Source organism: Mustela putorius, unplaced genomic scaffold, assembly GCF_011764305.1.
Source record: "Mustela putorius furo isolate JIRA1106 unplaced genomic scaffold, ASM1176430v1.1 tig00000095_pilon_pilon_pilon, whole genome shotgun sequence".
Classification (NCBI taxonomy): domain Eukaryota; kingdom Metazoa; phylum Chordata; class Mammalia; order Carnivora; family Mustelidae; genus Mustela; species Mustela putorius.
Genome location: NW_025421280.1, coordinates 35,801,386 through 35,819,598, shown reverse-complemented (window position 1 = coordinate 35,819,598; position 18,213 = coordinate 35,801,386). Strand labels below are relative to the sequence as shown.

The window sequence follows — 18,213 nt, the reverse complement described above, 5'->3', positions numbered from 1 at the left end:
GGTGCTTAATAAATGCTTGTTGCATGAATAAGTAAAATTACGTGTGGAAGGTGAAAGCAGAAAGGAGAGGGAGGAGAGTCTGGAGGGTCGGAGGGTCACAGTGGGTGGGGAGCCCTGTGGCACCTGGCTCCTGCCTGCCCCGACCCCAGGGCTCCGTCCACCGAGGCCGCCTTCCTGACATTCCTCGACTCCATCAGGCCTGCTGCAACCTGGCCTTTTGCACGGACTCTGTGGGCCTGGAGCGGTGGTCCCTGGGGTCAGCTCCACCTCTCTGCTGCATGTTTTTACCCAGAGTACTTTCTGGAGTCCATACTCTGTACCTATGGGTTCCCCAACCATCTCCCCATTGTAACTGGGGGGTCTCATGAGGGCAGGGACCTATCCAGCTTCTCTGCCTCCCCCCCCAGCCCTGGGACGGGTCTCCAGCAGCAGGGTGGGCCCTGCTGCTGGATGAGGGGACAGGTGGGCGGAGGGAAGACGCCTCAGATTCCGAGGACAGGCTGGCTCGTGGCCTGGGCAAGGCTGCGTCCCAAGAGCATCCTGTCGCTGTGCCCCGCCTCCCTGGGGACTCACTTTGATCTCGATCTGCTCCTCCATCTCCTTGCTCTTCATGGCCGCGTACTCCTTCTCCAGCCTGCAGACAGGAGGGCCGCTGTGGTCACCATCCCACTCTTGGGGACCCCGTTCTGCCAGCACCCTGGCCTCCCGGTACTGACCTCTTCATCTTCTTGGGGTTGTACTTGACCTGGTAAGCCTTGAGGACCAGCTTGTCCGGGCAGCTGTCGAACTGGTGGGGGATCACCCTCTGGAAGTACTGTCGGGGGGTGGGCACAGGCCATCCTTGACACACAGGCCCTGACTCGTGGCGGGGCGGGGGGGGGGCAGAGCCCTGCTGTACCCTGTTTCCCTGAGGAGGAGCCGGTCTGCCAGGGACATCATGTCCCAGCTCAGGGCCCAGCCTGCAGTGGGCGCTCTGTCAGCGCGTGTGGAGCAAGTGAGTGCATGGGCTGTGGGGGGTAAGCAAGTGCCTGCAGTCCGGACTGCCTTCTGCCCCGGAAAGCAGGGCTTCAGCAGCTCCTGCAGCCAGCTGGAGGCCCGGTGGCGGTGGGCCTTTTGCAGAGGAAGGGGGTCCTATCGCTGTCCCAGGGCAGGGAGAGGAGGAATCAGGGCCATGGGAGCAAGGCGGAGGGAAGACCCCTTGGTGGCCGGCCTGCCTGCCTGGGCCCAGGGAGCCCGGGCGAAGGGTTAAGCACTGGCGCCGGTGGAGGACACAGCTTGCTGCGGTTCAGGGTCAGGCCGGCTCCCGCCACCCAGCCCAGCTGGCCCCCTCTGGCAGCTGCACACAATGGATGCCCGTGTTCACGGACACAGCCGTGGCCTTTGTGCATTCTTCCCTGAAGCACCAGCTGGAAGATGCTGGGAGGGGAAGGGGCCTGCCTGATGGGGATATGGCAGCAAAGCAGGCTGGCCTCCCCTCCAGCGGGCAGGGCGGGCGTGAAGCTGCCCCAGGCTCCTCACTCCCGCCCGTTGCTCTCACCTGGCCCAGCTGCCGGGGCTGAAACCACACCCAAGGCCTTGCAATCTGGCTACTATCACTATTTGCCCCATTAGACTCTGGAGGACCCAGAGCTCGGAGCAGGAAGTGGGTGGTGGGACCTCCTGGGGCTTGTCCCAAGCCTGGGCCTTCCACCATTTCCTCTTGACCCCAGTAGCCAGGTTGCTCCTCAGAGCCCGCCTCGTCCTCCAGGAAGGCCTCCGGGAAGCACGGGACAGGGCAGATGTTCAGGAACGCCTTCCGCCCGTGAGGCCAGGCCCTTCCCCATCTCTCAGGAGGACTTCACCTGCCCGGGTGCCCCTGGTGTAAGGGAATCCCACCCTACCCGGCCCTCCTGGCCCACCTGGGACATCCCCTCCATGTCCAGCTGCATCAGCTCTGTCTGGTTCACCTGCAGAAGCGCGAGGCCCACCCGGAACACAATCTCCAGGCCCTGCAAAGGGGGTGATGGCAGCGAGTTTGTCGTCCTGCTCCCCCAGGGCGGGCAGCTGGGAGGAGCTCTGATCCGCCCCCCCGCCCTGCCTCCCCCAAGCCCTGGCCCTTCCTTAGCCTGGGCCTGGCTGGGATTTGTTTCCCACGGCAGGTATCTGGGAGAGGAAGTGGTGTTTGGGGTCCTCACCTCGTACATGAAGATGTCAAAGACACGGGTGGCAACGGGGAGCGGGAAGGTAGTCAGGAAGAGTGTGAGAAACCAGGACGAGGCGTACATGGACGTGTGGAAGCTCTGGGAGCGGAAGTGAGTGTTCAGATCCGGGAGCTGCTCCTGGGGCGAGGGGGTGGGAGGAGGAGGCCAGGCACCGTGAGAAGGCTGAGGGCACAGTGGGCCCCCTCCCCGCGCTAGTGCGGGGGCTCAGTGCCCCCACCTCCAGGGAGACTTCCTGGCCCGCCCCGGGCAGCCTGTGGCTCCCTTCCTCTGTGCGCCCTTGGCACTGTGTTTGGGTGAGGCTGAAGCACCCAAGAGCTCTACGTGGCAGGCGGTGGGGAAACAGGCAGGGGTGGCAGTAGCGGCAGCAGCCGGTGGGGAGGGGGCTGAGTACACTCGGGGAGCCTGTGCTGGCACAGTTACTTATGGGATCCCCACCACTGCCTCAAGAGGGAGCTTCTAAGGCTCAGGGTGGGGGAGGAGGATGGTTATGTGGTCAGGTCACTCCCCCAGGTCACCCAGACAGCGAGAGTGGGGTGCGGTGTGAGCCCAGTGCAGCTCACCCCGTATTGTGTGACCCGCCATCGCTGTGCCCATCCACAGTCCCCCCATCACACTTGGTGCCCAGCAGTGCCCAGGGGATGCGGGTCTGATGGGCTTGAACTTCAGACTGCTGAAAAGGGACAGAAATTGGGGAAATTAAGGCTGGACAAGGGGTCAGGAGCCCCTGGATGTCCTTCGCCAAGAGAGATCAGACTCTGGGGATGTCTCCCCGCCGCCCTGGGGCTTCGTCCCACAGCCCGGGGTTCTCTGGGCCTGTCCCCCTACTCCAGGGATGGCCTTGCCTACCCAACCCGGGGCAGGTGGCTTCTTCTCTGTGGCCCAGACCACCGGCTTGCCAATATTACCAGGTCCCCTCCAGTGACAGTACCTTGCTACCCAGTGCCATGCAGAACTACACAGCCCCACCCGCAACCAGCTTCTAAAGCGGGCCCTGTGCGCGCGCACGCGTGTGCGTACATGCACGCACACACGCACACGCGCCCGCCCAGTCTCTGTCTGCCAGCCAGGGGCGGGGCCTGCGGGGGGCTGCTATTTATAAACAGAGAAGGCTGCGCTCCAGTATCAGCAAAGGCAGGCAGACAACACTTTCCCTCCTTCCGCCACACTGGGGAGCAGACAGGGAGGGGGCCGGGGGTGCATCCGACCAGAGCCAGGCTGAACCCTCTTGCCCTAGCGGCTCCGGGAGCCCCGCGCTTTCAGGAGCCCCCACTACCCATGGCTGGCCCTCGCCCAGTCCCCGGAAGCCCTCCTTCGGGCCTGTACCCCACAGCCTCGCTGGCACAGGACCCCTTTCTGAACTGGAACATGCAGGCGACTTCGTGGCCCTGGGGTTGTCAGTCGACGAGACGGAAGTGGGGCTGCCCTAGTTTAGCACCTGTGGGTGCGGCCGACAGGGGTGGGAGGGTGCAGACCAGCCCCGGCCCGCGCCCACCTGGAGCATGTACTCGAACTGGTAGATGCAGAGCCCCAGCTCCGCCATGCTGGGCTTGAAGAGCTCCCGCAGGCGGTACTCCTGCATCAGCCGCACGAACACACAGAAGGCTTCTTCCTCGGGCATCTGGGGGAACAGGCAGGGTTGGGAGGGGTGATCGCCACTCTTTTTACGGCCCTGGGGTGCAGGGCTTCGCCTGCTTCTGTTCCATTTAGATTTACAGAACAGGGACTGCGGGGGCGGCCCAGACCCTCCTAAGGGGCCTCTGGTCAGTATGGCCACCTGGGTTTGACTGATGGGAACCCTCCTGAGGCCAGGGTCACCTGCCACAGGCCGCCCGGTAGGAAACTGTGGCGCTGGGACTTGAAGCCCAGGTCTGCCCACATCCAGAGCCCAAACTGAGACACCCTCTGGTCCCCCTCCACCCCCAGCTGTCTCCATTCTCGCCTCCTGAGTCTGCTGGGGTCTCTGGAGGAAACCCTCAGCCCACCCAAGACCACACAGGCTGACCTAAATCCCCTGCCTGAGGTTCAGCCCCTGGATGGTGCCGGTGGCCAGCCTCTCTGCGCCCACCCACTGGTGGCTTGGCCTGGAGACTGGCAGAAGTCACAGACGCATGGAGAGGGAAGCTCTGACTCTAGAAAGACCCTGGGTGGAGGGAACACTGCTCCTGCCACAAGCCTGGCCCCAGCCACCTACCTGCATGAGGAGCAGGCCCACGATGAAGGCGCTGCCCTGGCAGTAGCCCACCTCCCTGTCCACCAGGGAGTACGCCTACAAGGGAACACACACGTTAGGGCCCACCCCAGCAGGCCAACACCAACGGTGTGGGAGTGGGGGAGGTGGGGGGGTGAGGACCGAGGGTTCCAGTCCTCACCTTCATGACATTGAAGAGGACCTCCTGGCCCAGGCTGTCCTGGCCCTTGAAGAACTCATGCTCTGGGTAGGTGCGGGCAATGTCCCTGCGGATCAGCTTCTCGCACGGCGAGGACATCTTGAGCAGCTCCGAGTACTGGTTCTTGACCGGCATGTCTGTGGCGCTGCACAGGAGCTGCCACACGATGGCCCGGAAGTGGTGCGGGATGCCCTTGCGGATCAGCTCCTGTCAGCGGGGCGGGGCGGGGGCGGCAGGCTGCTGGACCCTGTCCTGGGGCAGCCTCCCCACAGCCCCCCGGACCAGCCCTCGCCCGCGGCCCAGAGCTGGGGGAGCTACTGTGCCGCAGAGTCCACACCACTTAATGTGCTGTCCCCAGCAGGGCACCGGACACAGCAGGGCAGGAGACAGCCGGGTACCTGAGACGCCAGCGTGACAGCCGCTTGTCTCGCCATTCCCACCCCGTGCCTCGTCCCGCCCGTATCCTGGCAAGGCTCATCTCCACCGCTGCCCTCTGCCCTCGAACCCCGGAAGACACACCCCCCCACAACCCCCCGACCCGGGGCTGCTACCGGGGGCCAAGGGGCTCAGCTGGCCCCGCCCCGCCTCGCAGGCTCCGCCCACCTTCAGCAGCTTCTCTTTCCTGCGTCGCCACTCCTCCCACTCGTTGGCGATCCGGCCCCACAGGATCCAAGTGTCCTCCTCCAGGTGGCTCAGGTTGGAGGAGGCCGAGGAGCTGGACACCAGCGAGGAGCCGCTGTTCCGCCGCGAGCCGTTCATGGAGCGCATGGACTTGGAGTCGGCTTCCAGGAGCCTGGCCATGGAGGGCTGGTGGAGGCGGGCCCAGGCTTCGGGCACCTCCCGCCGCAGCCCCGGGCCTCTAGTGACGCCGTGGGGCACCCTGCCCCTCCTCCCGGGAGCCCCAGAGGCTGCCAGGCATTGGGTCTAAATTGTTCTTGCCCAGTGACCTTGGCCGGTGCCCTAAACTCTCTAAGCCGCACCCCTATTCCGGGGCCCCTGGAGAGTCTGCCTTCCGGGTGTCCCATTCCGTGTCTAGCACTGGGCTGAGAAGCATGTGCATGAGCTGACAGTCTTATCAGCCTAGCAGGGCAGGTGTTGTTAAGATCTGGGCTTTACAGACCGGGGTAGAGAGGGCGAGCCACTGGCGGGGCAGCCTGCTGCGAGTGTTCCCGCAGCTCCGACATCTGGGGCCTCCCAGCCGGTGGAGGGACCGCCCACGCAGGCCTAGCAGATTCCTAGAGATAAGGACTTGCCTGCCAGTGCACCTTTCCTATGCAGACCAGCCAGTCTAGAAGCCACAAACCGATGGTCTCTCCTGTTCTGATGCCCCCAGGCGGGGGGGGGGGGGGGGGTGGCAGACAACTAGGGCTAGCCCCCACCCCAGAGACCGGTAAGATTATTTAAACCAGCCAGTGTTCTACCTGCTCACACAGCCTTGCTGTTCCTTCTTGCAGAAGCCACAGCACATTTCCCCTCCCCCCCTCTGCCCCCCCCCCCACTGATCCTGGTACTTTCCACATGGTAAGGCGATCCCCCACTCCCAAACCCCCTTAGGGACCATGAGTAACAAACTCTTGACTGTGGTCCTCGTCATATCTGAATAATAATAACAACAACACCCACATTTTAAGACGGGGAGGAGCCGAGGAGAAAGGTGGGAAGGCCTGGCTTTGCTCTTCCATCCAACAGGGGCTCAGTCAGCAAAGGCCGGGCCTCTTGCAACCTTGGTCTCATCTGATTGGGGACACTGTTCCTCCAGGGGTGAGAGAACCACACACAGGACCCCTGTCGAGCCTTTGCCCAGGGCCAGGCCCAGCTCTGAGCGTGAGGGGCCACCAGGAACTTCTAACTTCTGTTTGGGGCTCCAGTTGCACCCCCGAGGCTGCGCGGTGTGCCCCAGGCCTGCACTCACCGGTTCTGCTCCTCCAGCTTGGCCAGCAGCTCCAGCTCATCGGGGCTGAGGTTTTCAGAGTCTGAAGTGGGGGAGCAGGTGGGGGCCGACAGGGCCTCTTGGGATGAGGAGTCGGGGCTCAGAGTGGGGCTCGCCATGGTGGACAGGCTCATCGGCTGTGAGCAGGGCCAGGTCACAGCTCTGTCTGGGGACCAGAGACACACGTGGTCAGCACTGGGTGGGATGCCTACCCTGTCCGGCCGGCTCTGGGCCCGCTGAGCCTGCTGCTCACCTGGGTGCGTTTCCCCGCCCAGGGCTTCCCATCGCTGGTCTGTCCACTGGCGCGCCCCTCATCCCCATGCACTCCAGCCCAGCGGATGGCCTAGCTGGCTCCTTCCACTCCAGACGCTACCTACCAGAAGCCCTGCCTGTGTCTAGCTGTATGGACGGAAACAGAAGCTGTCCTACTGTCCCTGGGCATGAAGGCCAAGTCTCAGCTTGACCCCTCTGAGTCTTCAGCAGGGCCACGGGCCAAGAGTCCCTGTCACTCAGACTTTGGGGGTGCAGAAGCCACTGCTTCAGTGGCCCTTCTGATAGCCTCGGTCCCTGTCTCTGGCTGTGGCCGATCCCGGGAGCCCGGCATCGGCATCTGACCTTCCCCATCTCATCAACTGAAGTGGGCTGTTGGCACAGCCAGAAGCAATTATTCTCTACTGTTAATTGTCCGTTGCTGCCAACAGCCGGAAGAGCCGACTCCCCTTGGGCTGGGCAGCCAGGGATGGGCGCATCAAAGTGCTGGGAAGCTGCTCCAGTGGCTGCAGAGAGAGAGCCACAGGCTCTCATCAGTACCCTGACGGCGGTCTGCTGTGTGCCGGGTGGGTGCCAGGCCCATTTGTCTTGTTCTTCTTGGGGATGGTCTGGCCTCACCCTCCTTGGGGGTTCTAGAACACTGGCCTCTTGCTTCCTGCCAGCTTCAGGACAGGCAGTTCAGCACCAGGCCGAAAGCCAAGCTCTGGACTCCAACGAACTTGGGTCTGAACCGTGGCTCCCCCTCAACCAGCTGTGAGGCCTTGGGCCGGCCATTTGGCTCCTCTGAGTCTCCAAAGACAGAGGATCATGTGGGACTGACTTCAGAGTAACATGGGAGAACAGTGATATTTAATGACTGCTCTCTCCCTCCTTGCTGGCCATTTTTATCCATACCAGGGCCAGGGCCAAGGCCAAGGTCTAGCTGGACTCCAGGGTTCTGCTATGCCTGGTGTGAGGACTGTGGGCAGGAGCTGGCGTCACCCCGGTGGGAGGGTGTAGGGGTTGGGAATGGCTAGAAGAGCGGAGGCAGGGGCCAGGGTGGTGTTCCTTCTACTCGGTCATGCTTCTGGTAAGCCCAGGCTAGCATCAAGGGTGTAAGAAGATGGGGTCTCCAGGGCCCTGGAGGCAGGAAGAAAATGCTGCTCCCCTGGCTGCCGCTTTGGAGGGCTCCTTCACACCCATCTACTGCCCCGCATAGTCTGAGCCAGGAATGTACTCCTGCCCTTGGACCCCACCTGACCTGGCTCTGACAGCTCAGCCCACAGAGGGGCCCTCTGACCCCAACCAACACCTGAGGTCCCCCACAGGTTGGCTGGCCTTGACCTTGGCCATGCACTTCATTCCAGCTTCCTTCCCTGTGCTTCACTGACATGGGCGCAGGGGAGGTGGGCATCCTTTTCCCACCTTGTAGGGTACCCAGAAATCCTCCCTTCCCTGGTCTCTGTGGCTCCTTGGGGCCACTGGTCCTGCCTCTGGGTCCCAAAGGCTCTCCAGTTCTGTTGGGTGCCAAGGACTCTGGCTTTGGTGAGTGGTCCAAACCAAGTGGCCCATGCCGGTGGACCTGGAAGACTTTTCCTTCTCATCGCCTAGCTGGCTGGGGATGACTGGCCCAAAGACCAAGCCACTGTGCACCATCTAGCCAGGAGTTAGTTAATCTCTCCTGAGAGGTGGACAGTGGGGGCCACTCTGGGGCCCTCTGCAGGGTCAAAGTCTGTGACCAGCCAGGGCAGAGTTGGGCTGTGGACAAGAAGTGCTGACCTAGAAGGATCTCTCTGGGCGGGGGGGGGGGGGGGCTGGGAAGGGAAGGCAGTGTGGGTTTCCCGACGTCAGATTTGGGAGGTGGGGAAGACGGGGTGGAGGCGAGGACCGGAGCCTCCTAAGCACAGCTGGCTTGGGGGAGGGGGGCTCTATGGAAAGAGACCACATGTGGCCAGGGTAGTGGTCTGGGCCCACCATGTCCTTGCTGAGCCCGGGAGATCCAAGCCTTGGAGTGCATTGGCACTCCCACTGCTGCCCCCAAAGGGCCCAAGAGAATGGTTCAGCTCTGGGTTTCTGATTTAAAAACACAACCAGGGGCCAGCCACTAGCGGGATTTGTTCAGCTGCTTATCACATATTCATGTGAACTTCATACAGGAAATAAAACTGATTCAATACATAAGGCTGAAATTTGCAGTCTGAGAGGCAGAATCTTCTGATCCCTCAGGAACTTTCTCTTGACTCATCGCCAGACTAAACACAGCCTGGCTTTGGAAGCCATCCTCCTGATGCACACATGTACACACACACACACCCCTTGTGCACACTCACACACTCATAATTCACACTCACACGCCCACACATACTTACCTACATTCACACACTATTTCACACCCCACGTGCTCACACTCATGCACTCTTGTACCACTTTCTGGCATGTGGGTACACACACGGACACATACAATCTCGCACCCATGCACATGGATACACATGCAGACACACACTCAGATACATGCACACTCATACACATCTACACCATCTCACACCCACATTGTCGCATGCACACACACACACATACACGCACGCACACTTCCTGCACTGACCAGATCTTGTCACCCTCAGGACTCAGTAGATTGGGATGGATCCTGGCTTTCTGCCCTCCTAGCTCTGTGGGTGGCCCGTTGCCTCCCTGATGCTCGCTGAGGGCCATCTGAGGCCCAGGCACTGTTCTAGGCCCAGGGATACAGAGCAGAAAGAGGCAGATGAGAGATGAGACACCAACTCCACAGCCCTCCTGCCCTTACTGGGTGGGTACAGAGACACAGAGACAAGGCAGGCACCCTCGAGGGCTAGGGGGCCACAGGCCTTTGAGATGCACACACAGGCCCACTAGGTCTGAGGCCCCGGCCTCTCGGCATCCTCAACTTCAATCCCCTTTGCCTCTGTTCCCCTCAGCCACTTAAAGGGGGCGCTGGACCCTGCAGAGCGGGCAGTGGGCCACCTACCCCTGTGCCCGCTGGCATTACCACCCTCCACACCCCTGTAGCGTGGCCCATGGCTTACAAGGCTGAGTCAACCCAGAGGGACACCAGTGAGCTGGAGCTGGGGCAGGGGGGCAGAAAGGTCCAGCTGCTGGATGTCTCCCACCTCCCTTCCCTTTCCTTCTAGGTTTGTTTGGACACAGCCACTCACACTTCCTCCTTCTTGAAGTCCTCTTCCAGCTAGCTCAGAGAGACTACGCTGCTAGCTGCTCTCGAGTCTTCAGTGACCACATATGTGCCTCCTTTCCGTATATAGATGTGTATGAGTGTGAATGCATTTGTCCTCTCTCCTGAGCACCGTCTAAGATTGCCAGCCAGCCCCCGAACATCTCCCTCGGATCCCCTGCCAGAGCAAGAACTGCCCCTGTCTGGGTCCTCACTTCTGTGGTGCCCCACACAGAGCCTACAACACAGCACTTGAGAAACTTCTGAGGAACAGCACCCACCTGCCCGCGCACCAATGTTTGCTGAATGCCTGTCAGATGCCGGGCACCACAGTGAGCAAAGATGGACGGAGCTGCCGCCCCCCACCCCCCGCCCTGAGTGCTCGGGGTGTCGAGAGTAAGAAACTATCATCTAAGCTTTCTCTTACAGATTGAGAGACATGCTTCAAAGAACAGATAGAGTGGCACACCATCTGGCAGCTCCCTAAGCAGTTAAATATGGAGTTCCCATGTGACCCAGCAATTCTGCTCCTAGTATCTGCCCAGAAGAATGGGAAATATACATCCCCATGGAGACTTGCATGTGACCCTTCACAGCAGTGTCATTCGTGCTGAACAGTGCAAACAATCCAATGTCCCCTGAAACGGATGAGCGGATAAGCCCAGTGCGGTCCATCCATGCACTGGAATATGATTCAAACATAAAAAAGGAAGGAAGCTCTGACACATGTTGCTGTGTCGAGGCGCCTCAAAGACCTGTGCTCTGTGAATGAAGCCAGATACAGACAATCACAAGTGACATGACTGCCTTGAGTAAGAAATGTCCAGAATAGTAGATACATAGGGACAGGAAGTTGGCTAGAGGTTGCCAGGGGTGGGGGGGGGGTGGCATGGGGAGACCTGCACCCGGGATTTCTTTTTTGGAGTGATGAAATGTTCTGGAACTAGACTGTGATGAAGTTGTACCACGTTGTGGATATACTGAAACCCACTGACCTGTTCACTTTAAAAGGGTGAATTTTATGTTATGTGAACAATAACTGAGAAAAAAGATGATAAGGGCTGGGCTGGGCTGGCAAAGGAAGGGCGGTGCCGAAGCAGGAGGGAGGCATGCCACTTCAGGAAAGACTAGAGAGTTCTGCAGGGGCCAGACTCCCACAGGGCCCTGCAGGCTCAGGCAGGAGCCTGACTGGGCTTGAATTTTAGGAAGACCCTCCTGGTCCCTGGTGGAGAGATGCTCATCCAAATCATTACTCCCCTGACTAAAGCCAGCGCCTGCTCCTGCTGCACACGGAACTAGCTGGGCCCATGGTCCTGCTCAGGCCAAGCCTGGCGCTACTCTCCTGCTGCTTGTCCAAACCCTTCAGCCACTCCCTACTTGGTGATGGAGCCCAGATGTTTTCACCTGGTGCACCCAGTCCTGCCACCCTTGCCTCCTCCTTCATCCCGGCCCCATGTGCTCAGCCCTCCAGGACCCCCTGCTTCTTCCTGTCTGTATCTTCGCACATGCTGTGCCCTCTTGCCGGAAAAGCATCCTGCAACACCTGCTTTGAATTTTTTTCAGTGACATCATTCCCATCAAAACCCCACCTCCAGCATGACGGCTCACTTCTCTCTCTCCGAAAATACTTGCCCTCTACACTTCAGCCCTAGGCACAGTCCATGGCAATTCCTTCTATATGGGCCTATCTGCCCTGCTGGGTCATGAGCATTCTGAGCGCAAGGACCTATCTTCTTAATTTTCTACTCCAAGCCTCTAACCCATCTGGAATTTAGTAGGTGCTCAATTAACATTTGCTGAGTGAACGGAGACAAAAATTTCTGTGCTGCTCAGCCAAGTGACCAAGGTCAACATCAACAGCGATAAGTCATATTGAGAGCCTGGGCCTATGATGAGCTGAGAAAGGCATGTCACCTCTGCATCTTTCTCCCCAGAACACATCATCCCGGTTTAACTACGAGAAGAACATGTGACAAATCCAGATCAGGGGACATTCTAGAAAATGTCTGACCAGTCCTCCTTAAATCTGTCAAGGTCATCAGAAATAGGAAAGTCCAAGAAACCGTCCCAGCCATGAGAGCCTAAGAAATATTGGTGACAAAATGTCATGCAGGATTCCAGATACGATCCTGGAAGAGGAGAAGGAAATTAGGGCAAAACTAAGGAAAGCTGAGTAAGTGTGGACTGTAGTTAACGTATCAGCGTTGGTCTGTTAATTATAACGAATGCACCAGACCACCTGAAGATGTTGCTAATTGGGGAAGCTGGGTGTGAGGTCTGCAGGAACCCTCTACTGTCTTCTCAATTTTTCTGCAAATCTGAAACTGTTCTAAAAAATAAACTTGATTTTAAAAATAATTTAAAACAAAGATGTTGTGTCAGTGTAGACAGAAAAGTAAAGGCCGGCTATAACTCATGCGAGGTCCCATGGTGAGTGGGACACTCACAGGACCCCTTGACTAGGCCACAGGGAGGAAGGCTTTGCATTTGGATTTCTGACTCCAGAGTCTCTGCCCTAAGTAGATCCTCTGTGCTGCTGCTCTCTCTGCATTCTTTTACTTTAGAAACAATATACATAAAGCACGAGAGCCCAATTTACCGGGTGCTCAGTAAAGCACAGTCATTACTTTGCAACAGGGAGAGGGAGTGAGGGTGTGCGCATGCGCCATTTTGCAGAACTTGGCATTTTCAGAGACAGGAATAAAGACCCCAAGTTTCCTTTCAGTTTGGCTCCCTACCTCCCCTTCCCCTGGCTTCTAATCCTCTACTTCTAATGATTACGGGGGACACAGACTCAGTTCTGAACCAGATGTCTTTGGAGATGCCACGTGACCCCATATGCCCAGTCTGCCAGGACTGACGGTGTAGGCCAACTACCGTGGTCCTGGCTGTTCCAAGTCCTGGGGAAATGGCCCGGGATTTGGGTCCTTTTCCTTGCGAAAGGGGGAGCAGCTGATGGGTAAGCTTGGATAACGAGGACAGCAACTGGAATTCAGGGCTGTCTGCCCCCCTCTTTTCCCCAGTCCTACCTACTCTTCTGTGCTCTGGATATTTCCATATCTGTGTCCCTTCTTTGCCTGGCTGTGTGTGTGCATGTGTGCGTGTGTGCATGTGTGTGTGCATGTGTGCGTGTGTGCATGTGTTTGCGATACACTTGACCTCAGTTTCTTCACCTGAAAACAGGGCTAATGATAGTACCTGCCTCACAGGTTTTGTTGGGAGGAATACCTGAGCTAAACTTGTCACGTTCTTAGGACAGGAGCTGGTCCGTGGCATTCGTTCCCTGCCATGGATGGAACATTCCATGTGAGCAGGGGCTGTCTAGCCACCACTGGATCCCCAGAGTTCAGCACCCCACCAGGCATCCAATATTTGTGGAACGAATAAACAAACCTCTTCCGCAGCAGGCCCTCCTGCAGTGGGGTGGCCCCCTTTAAAGGTTAAGGGTGGTAAAACTATAATTATCGTTATTGGAAATAGTAGTAGCAGCAACTAGCTTCAAACTAAAATCTGGGAGGTGGACCATTATGATCTATGGAATCCCTTCTGGCCTAAAAGAAAAAAAATGCTTACTGCCCTGTGAAACCACCAACTTCCTTTCTACTGCTGGGAACAGGCTCCTTCCTGGAAAATCCTTCATTTCTCTATACTCTAGATCCCTGAGAATGACCAGGGAGAAAACTGAAAGCCCTTATAAGCCTTCCAGGGACAGGGGAATAAGAGAAGGGGCATCCTGCACAAGCTCCTGGCTCTTTAAAGCCAGAATGGTGTCTTTCCTGCTGCCTGTGTCAGTGGATAAGCCTCGCTGGGCCGGGTGACGGGAGGTTGGGGTGAGATGAGTATGCCCTGCCTTCGGGAGCTCTCCGAGGCGGACGGGTCAGCCTCTTTCTGTGGAAGAGATCCAGGTCATCTTTTGGAGGTGAGTGGGTAGGGAGGACTGCCAGATCCTAAAATGAAGCAAGTATTTACTAAGCACCTGTTGTGTGCCCTCCACTCGCCTGAGCCTCAGCCTCGAACAAACAGAGGCCCTCTGCCCCTGTGGGACTTGTGGGCTGGTGGTGTGGGAGGCGCACCTCAATGAAACCATTTCACAACCCACCCCAGCGCACTGAGCCAGGCAAGACCAGGGCAGGTGAGTCGCCCTGAGGGGGCCTTCGGAGAGAGATCTCTCCCCTGGCTCCGGTGAGCCTGTTCTTACTCCCTTCACCCGCGCTGTTTGACTCCAGGAACATGTGTGCTACACACTCCCCTGGGCAGGGTAGGGCTTGCTGCCTCTCTTGAGTTCCTGCAACTACAGGTCCCTTTTCCCAGCGAGGGGCGCACAGTGTGTGCCCCATGGATCGCATTGGGGCCACAGGGCCTATGGGATGAGGCCCACCAAACAAGGCACGACTCCCTGGATGCACCAGGCTTGCTCCAGCTTTGTGAGCCTCTGTCCAAATACTCTGCCTGCCATGCCCGCCCCGTGAGCTCCTCTCTGGGCCTATCCATCATCCCTGTTCCGCCTTCCCTGACGGCCCCGGGGCCGCACCGGACCCTTTCCTGCACTCCCGCGGCATGCTGGGTATAATTCTGTCCCGTGCTCCCACCCGGCAAGCAGCAGGCCATGATGGTGAGGGTGCAGGCTGGAATCTGGGTTCCTCCAGTGGTTTGGAGGATTAAATGAGATAATACGTAAATGGTGCTTGGCCCTGGGCCTGACATACGGGATGGGCCCAATCAGACCCAAGAGGGTCTTTAGAAGCAGGACAGAGACCATGTGTGACCTGCCTTCAGACCCCAGCACCTGACTCCGTTCCCGGCACCAGGTGGGGCTTTCCCTGGACAAGCCAGCATCAGTATTCTGCCAGAAGAAACTGAGATCACTCTCCGCCTCGCCCCCCCTGCCCCCTTCAAAGCACGCAGACAAAGACAGAGGCCTGTACCCCCAGCCTCGGGTAAAAGTGCACTGATCCTTCGCATAGGCTCTCCCCAAGCGCTTTCTTGGGTTTTCCTAAGAAAGTTCATTGTCTATTCTGAAGAGCCTTCTGGGCCTCACTGCATCGGCACAAGGGCCCACCCTGGGGAGGCTGTGGAGACTGTTTCCTGTGCGCCTCGTGACCTTCAGGAGTCTTCAACCACTCCTCCCTTCAGCCAACTGGGCAGAATGAGCCTCTCCCTACCCGGGTCTGTGCGTCAGAGGTGTGCATGAGGCAAGGGCATTGCCAGCAAGTAGGCCCCTCCAACCTTCTGTCCCCATGGGAGGCTTCTGTGTGGCCACAAACCCTACAACAGCCCATCTCTCAGCCCCCAACTGGGCTGGCTTCCTGAGATGCAGCTTGGCTGCAGAAAGAAGGCCATTATCCAGTGAGGTGTCAACGAATGACAACCAGGGGACCAGGACGGCCAAGGATTCTGCTAGCACCCATAGACGGGTGACTGCCCTGATGGACCCCACGGACCCCTCCCCCACGGTGCCCAAGGGACATTCAGGACCACATCCTAACCTCGTGGGCTCCCCTGCAGTACAAAGCAAGGTTCTAAGGACTTATCCCCCCATTTTCCAGATGGAGAAGTTGAGGCCCTGAGCCAACAGGAGCTTCTTCCTGGGGCCATCCAGAGCCCACTGCAGAATATCCACAAAGAAGCCTGGGCTTGTGTTTCTGAGGCTTTCCAGGCTTGCCTGTGTGGCTCGAAGGATCCCAGACAGGCAGTGCTGGGGGCTGGACTGGTCTGGATTCTGCACAGCTGGGACCCAGGCTCCTCCTCACTCCCTGCAGTCCTGGCTACACCATCTCGCCAGTTCCGTGATCTCCCATCCTCATGCCTGTGCCAGGGCCAAGCCACCTGCAGCTGCTTCCAAACCACCCGCGGCCGACCACAAAAGCCCAGGGGAACCCACAGGTTGCACCCGAGGGGCAGCAGGACGGGCGGGGAGGACCAACACAACCAGGGAAGATGGGTGGACATGGGTCCTCCGGCTTGGTCAAAGCCCGGCCAAGGGAAAAACCAAGCTGACTCCTCGCTCGTGTCCTACCCGAGCCTCTTCAGCACATTCTTCCCCTCTGAAAATATTCCTTAACAAAGAGCTGTCTGCTTCTGGCAAGCCCCAACCCAGCCTCACCGGGTCCCAAATGCCAGGAGAGAAGGAAGCCGTTTCATTTAGGCATGACACACTGGTCGTGGGTGAAGGAACTCACGCGGGCTACCCGGGGCTGCCCCCGGCAATGGTGCAGGCCCTGCCACTTGAGGCCAGCGGGCGAGACAGGGTCAGGATGCTGGTCCTACCAGTCCGGTTGGACTTCGGGAGCAGCCTGAACTCCCCCTCCCCACCAGGGGGTGGCATCAATCAGAGGGCAGCCTGTGTTTCCCTTTGGGAGACTTCAGTGTAGGAGGGAGAGTGAGTGCCCTTCCCTTTGAAGAAGGGCAAAGCAGGGAGAGACGGATGAAGGGGAAGAGGCCCGGGGCAGGTGTCCACAGGGGTGCTGGGAGATTCTGGGTCACCCTGCCACCCTTCCGGGCCCCGATGGGGATACGAGGTCAGGGAGGCTGGTGTGGCCGGGCAGGCTGGCTGCCTGGGGCAGGGCGGGTAGCTCATGTCTCCGAGCGGGCCTGAGCTGGGAGCTCTGGGCACCACAGGAGGACCTGGGCAGGTGGGATCCTCGGAGGTGTGTGAAAGTGCAAGGAGTCCTGTGTGTGAGAGAGCGTGTGTTTGTGTGTGGGGGGAGGGAGGGCCCAACTGTCTGGGTCTGGGTTGGAGGTCTGGGTTCCTGTGTGTGTGCTGGGGATCCAAGTGTAGCTGTGTGTGTGTGTGTGTGTGCGTGCACGTGTGCCCACGGCAGATCAGGGGCTCCTGGATGTCTGTGTGTCTGAGTTGTCCAGGGTTCACAGCCATCTCTCTCTCTGAGAACTGTTGGCTTCCAGATGTGAGTGTGTGTGTGTGTGGGGGGGGGGGGCCACACAGGTGTGAGCGTGCGGCTCTCAGAAGATGCGTGCCTCTGCACCTGAGGAGGGTTCCGAATATCTGTTGGGAGGTCCTGAGCAGGAGGTGGGTTTTTGGGACGAGTCAGACTCAGGGGTGTGTGTGGGGCTGCTGGAGCGTACTGGGAGGAGCCTGAGGAGTGATCCCCCCCCCCCCCCGTGCCCTTGGGCATGGGGTTGCCGGGGGTGAGAGATGGGCCAGCAGGCTGAGGGGAGGCCTGCGGGGAGGAATCCTGATTTACAGAGGCCAGGGGAAGGGTCCTGCGGGGCTGGAAGGGAGGGGTAGGGTTCTGAGGCTCTTAGCCTTGGGGCTGGGGGCAGGTCTGGGCCCAGAGATGGGATGAGAAGTGAGGGGAGGGATGGGGTGGCAAGGGGTCTGCAGATGGGAGCGGTCCTGAGGGATCCGGACGGGGGGGGGGGTCCTCGGCCTGCGAGGGGGGGCGCCTTGGGGGGCGGGTCTGCGGGGTGGGGGCTGGGCGAGCCCTGAACGGTCTGGGAGGAGTCCTGAGGGTCTATGGAAAGGGTGGGCGGGGGTCACGGCCGCGGGCGGGGTGACGACCCTGGAGAAGGGGTGGGATGGGGGAGGGGGCGCCCGGAAGGGCCAGGGGAGGGGCCCCGAGGGGTCCGGAGGCATCCGGAACGAGGGTGGGCGGGGGCCTGGGCCTAAGACTGACGGCCAGGATCCGTGCCGGGAGTGCCGAGGGCTCCCAGCCCGGGTTCCGTGGCTAGGCAGCCCCGAGTCCCGGTCTTGTCGGGCCCCCGCGGGCCGCAGCGCGGAGCCGCCGGCCTGAGAAGGGGCCCGGGAGGCCGGGCCCGCGCCGCCTGCCTACCTGCGCCGAGCACGCCGCCATCGCCGTGCCGAGCTTCACTGTCCCGGGCCGCGCCGCTGGATCCCCGCCGTGCTGCTCGCTCCGCAGCCCCGGCCCGGCCCCCTCAGCCGCCCCCCGGGACCGCGGCCGCCGCCGGTTCTGCCGCTGCCATTTCACCCGCTGACAGGAGCGGCTGCCCCGCCCCCGAGGTCCAGTCAGCCAATTCACCGCCCCAAGACACCCTGGCTCCGCCCACTATTCAGGAGTGACGGGGTGCCGGGCCAATCCGTAGCCATTCCGTGAGGAGGGCCCTGGCTACGGCCAGAAGGTTGCCGCCTCTAAGGGGAGAAGCAAATTGAAATTAGGAAAGCAGTGAAGGACGGGTGGTTTTGCCTATCGAAATGTGGAATGCTGTTGAGCAACACTTGGCGTCACCAATAACAAGGAGCGAGGGGTGTGTCTCTGAGGGAAG

At 59.7% G+C, this 18,213-nt stretch overlaps 1 protein-coding gene across 6 annotated transcripts in view; it reads right to left on the bottom strand.

Moving 5' to 3' along the window:
- EVI5L (ecotropic viral integration site 5 like) overlaps nucleotides 1–17,963 on the bottom strand; it is a 28,446-nt gene extending 10,483 nt beyond the window's left edge. For 2 of the 6 annotated variants that reach the window (XM_045084968.1, XM_045084974.1), the window contains exons 1-10: nucleotides 17,763–17,963; nucleotides 6,501–6,684; nucleotides 5,192–5,381; nucleotides 4,571–4,795; nucleotides 4,393–4,467; nucleotides 3,694–3,819; nucleotides 2,175–2,318; nucleotides 1,899–1,988; nucleotides 717–814; nucleotides 574–634 (exon numbers count right to left, since the gene is read on the bottom strand). In XM_045084968.1, coding sequence (XP_044940903.1) covers nucleotides 574–634; nucleotides 717–814; nucleotides 1,899–1,988; nucleotides 2,175–2,318; nucleotides 3,694–3,819; nucleotides 4,393–4,467; nucleotides 4,571–4,795; nucleotides 5,192–5,381; nucleotides 6,501–6,652 — 1,161 coding nt within the window. In that variant the 5' untranslated portion in view covers nucleotides 6,653–6,684; nucleotides 17,763–17,963. Of the gene's footprint in view, nucleotides 1–573; nucleotides 635–716; nucleotides 815–1,898; nucleotides 1,989–2,174; nucleotides 2,319–3,693; nucleotides 3,820–4,392; nucleotides 4,468–4,570; nucleotides 4,796–5,191; nucleotides 5,396–6,500; nucleotides 6,685–17,762 lie in introns of all 6 variants that reach the window. The other 4 variants (XM_045084979.1, XM_045084983.1, XM_045084987.1 and 1 more) reach the window with 3 other exon arrangements.
- Nucleotides 17,964–18,213: the final 250 nt, after the last annotated feature.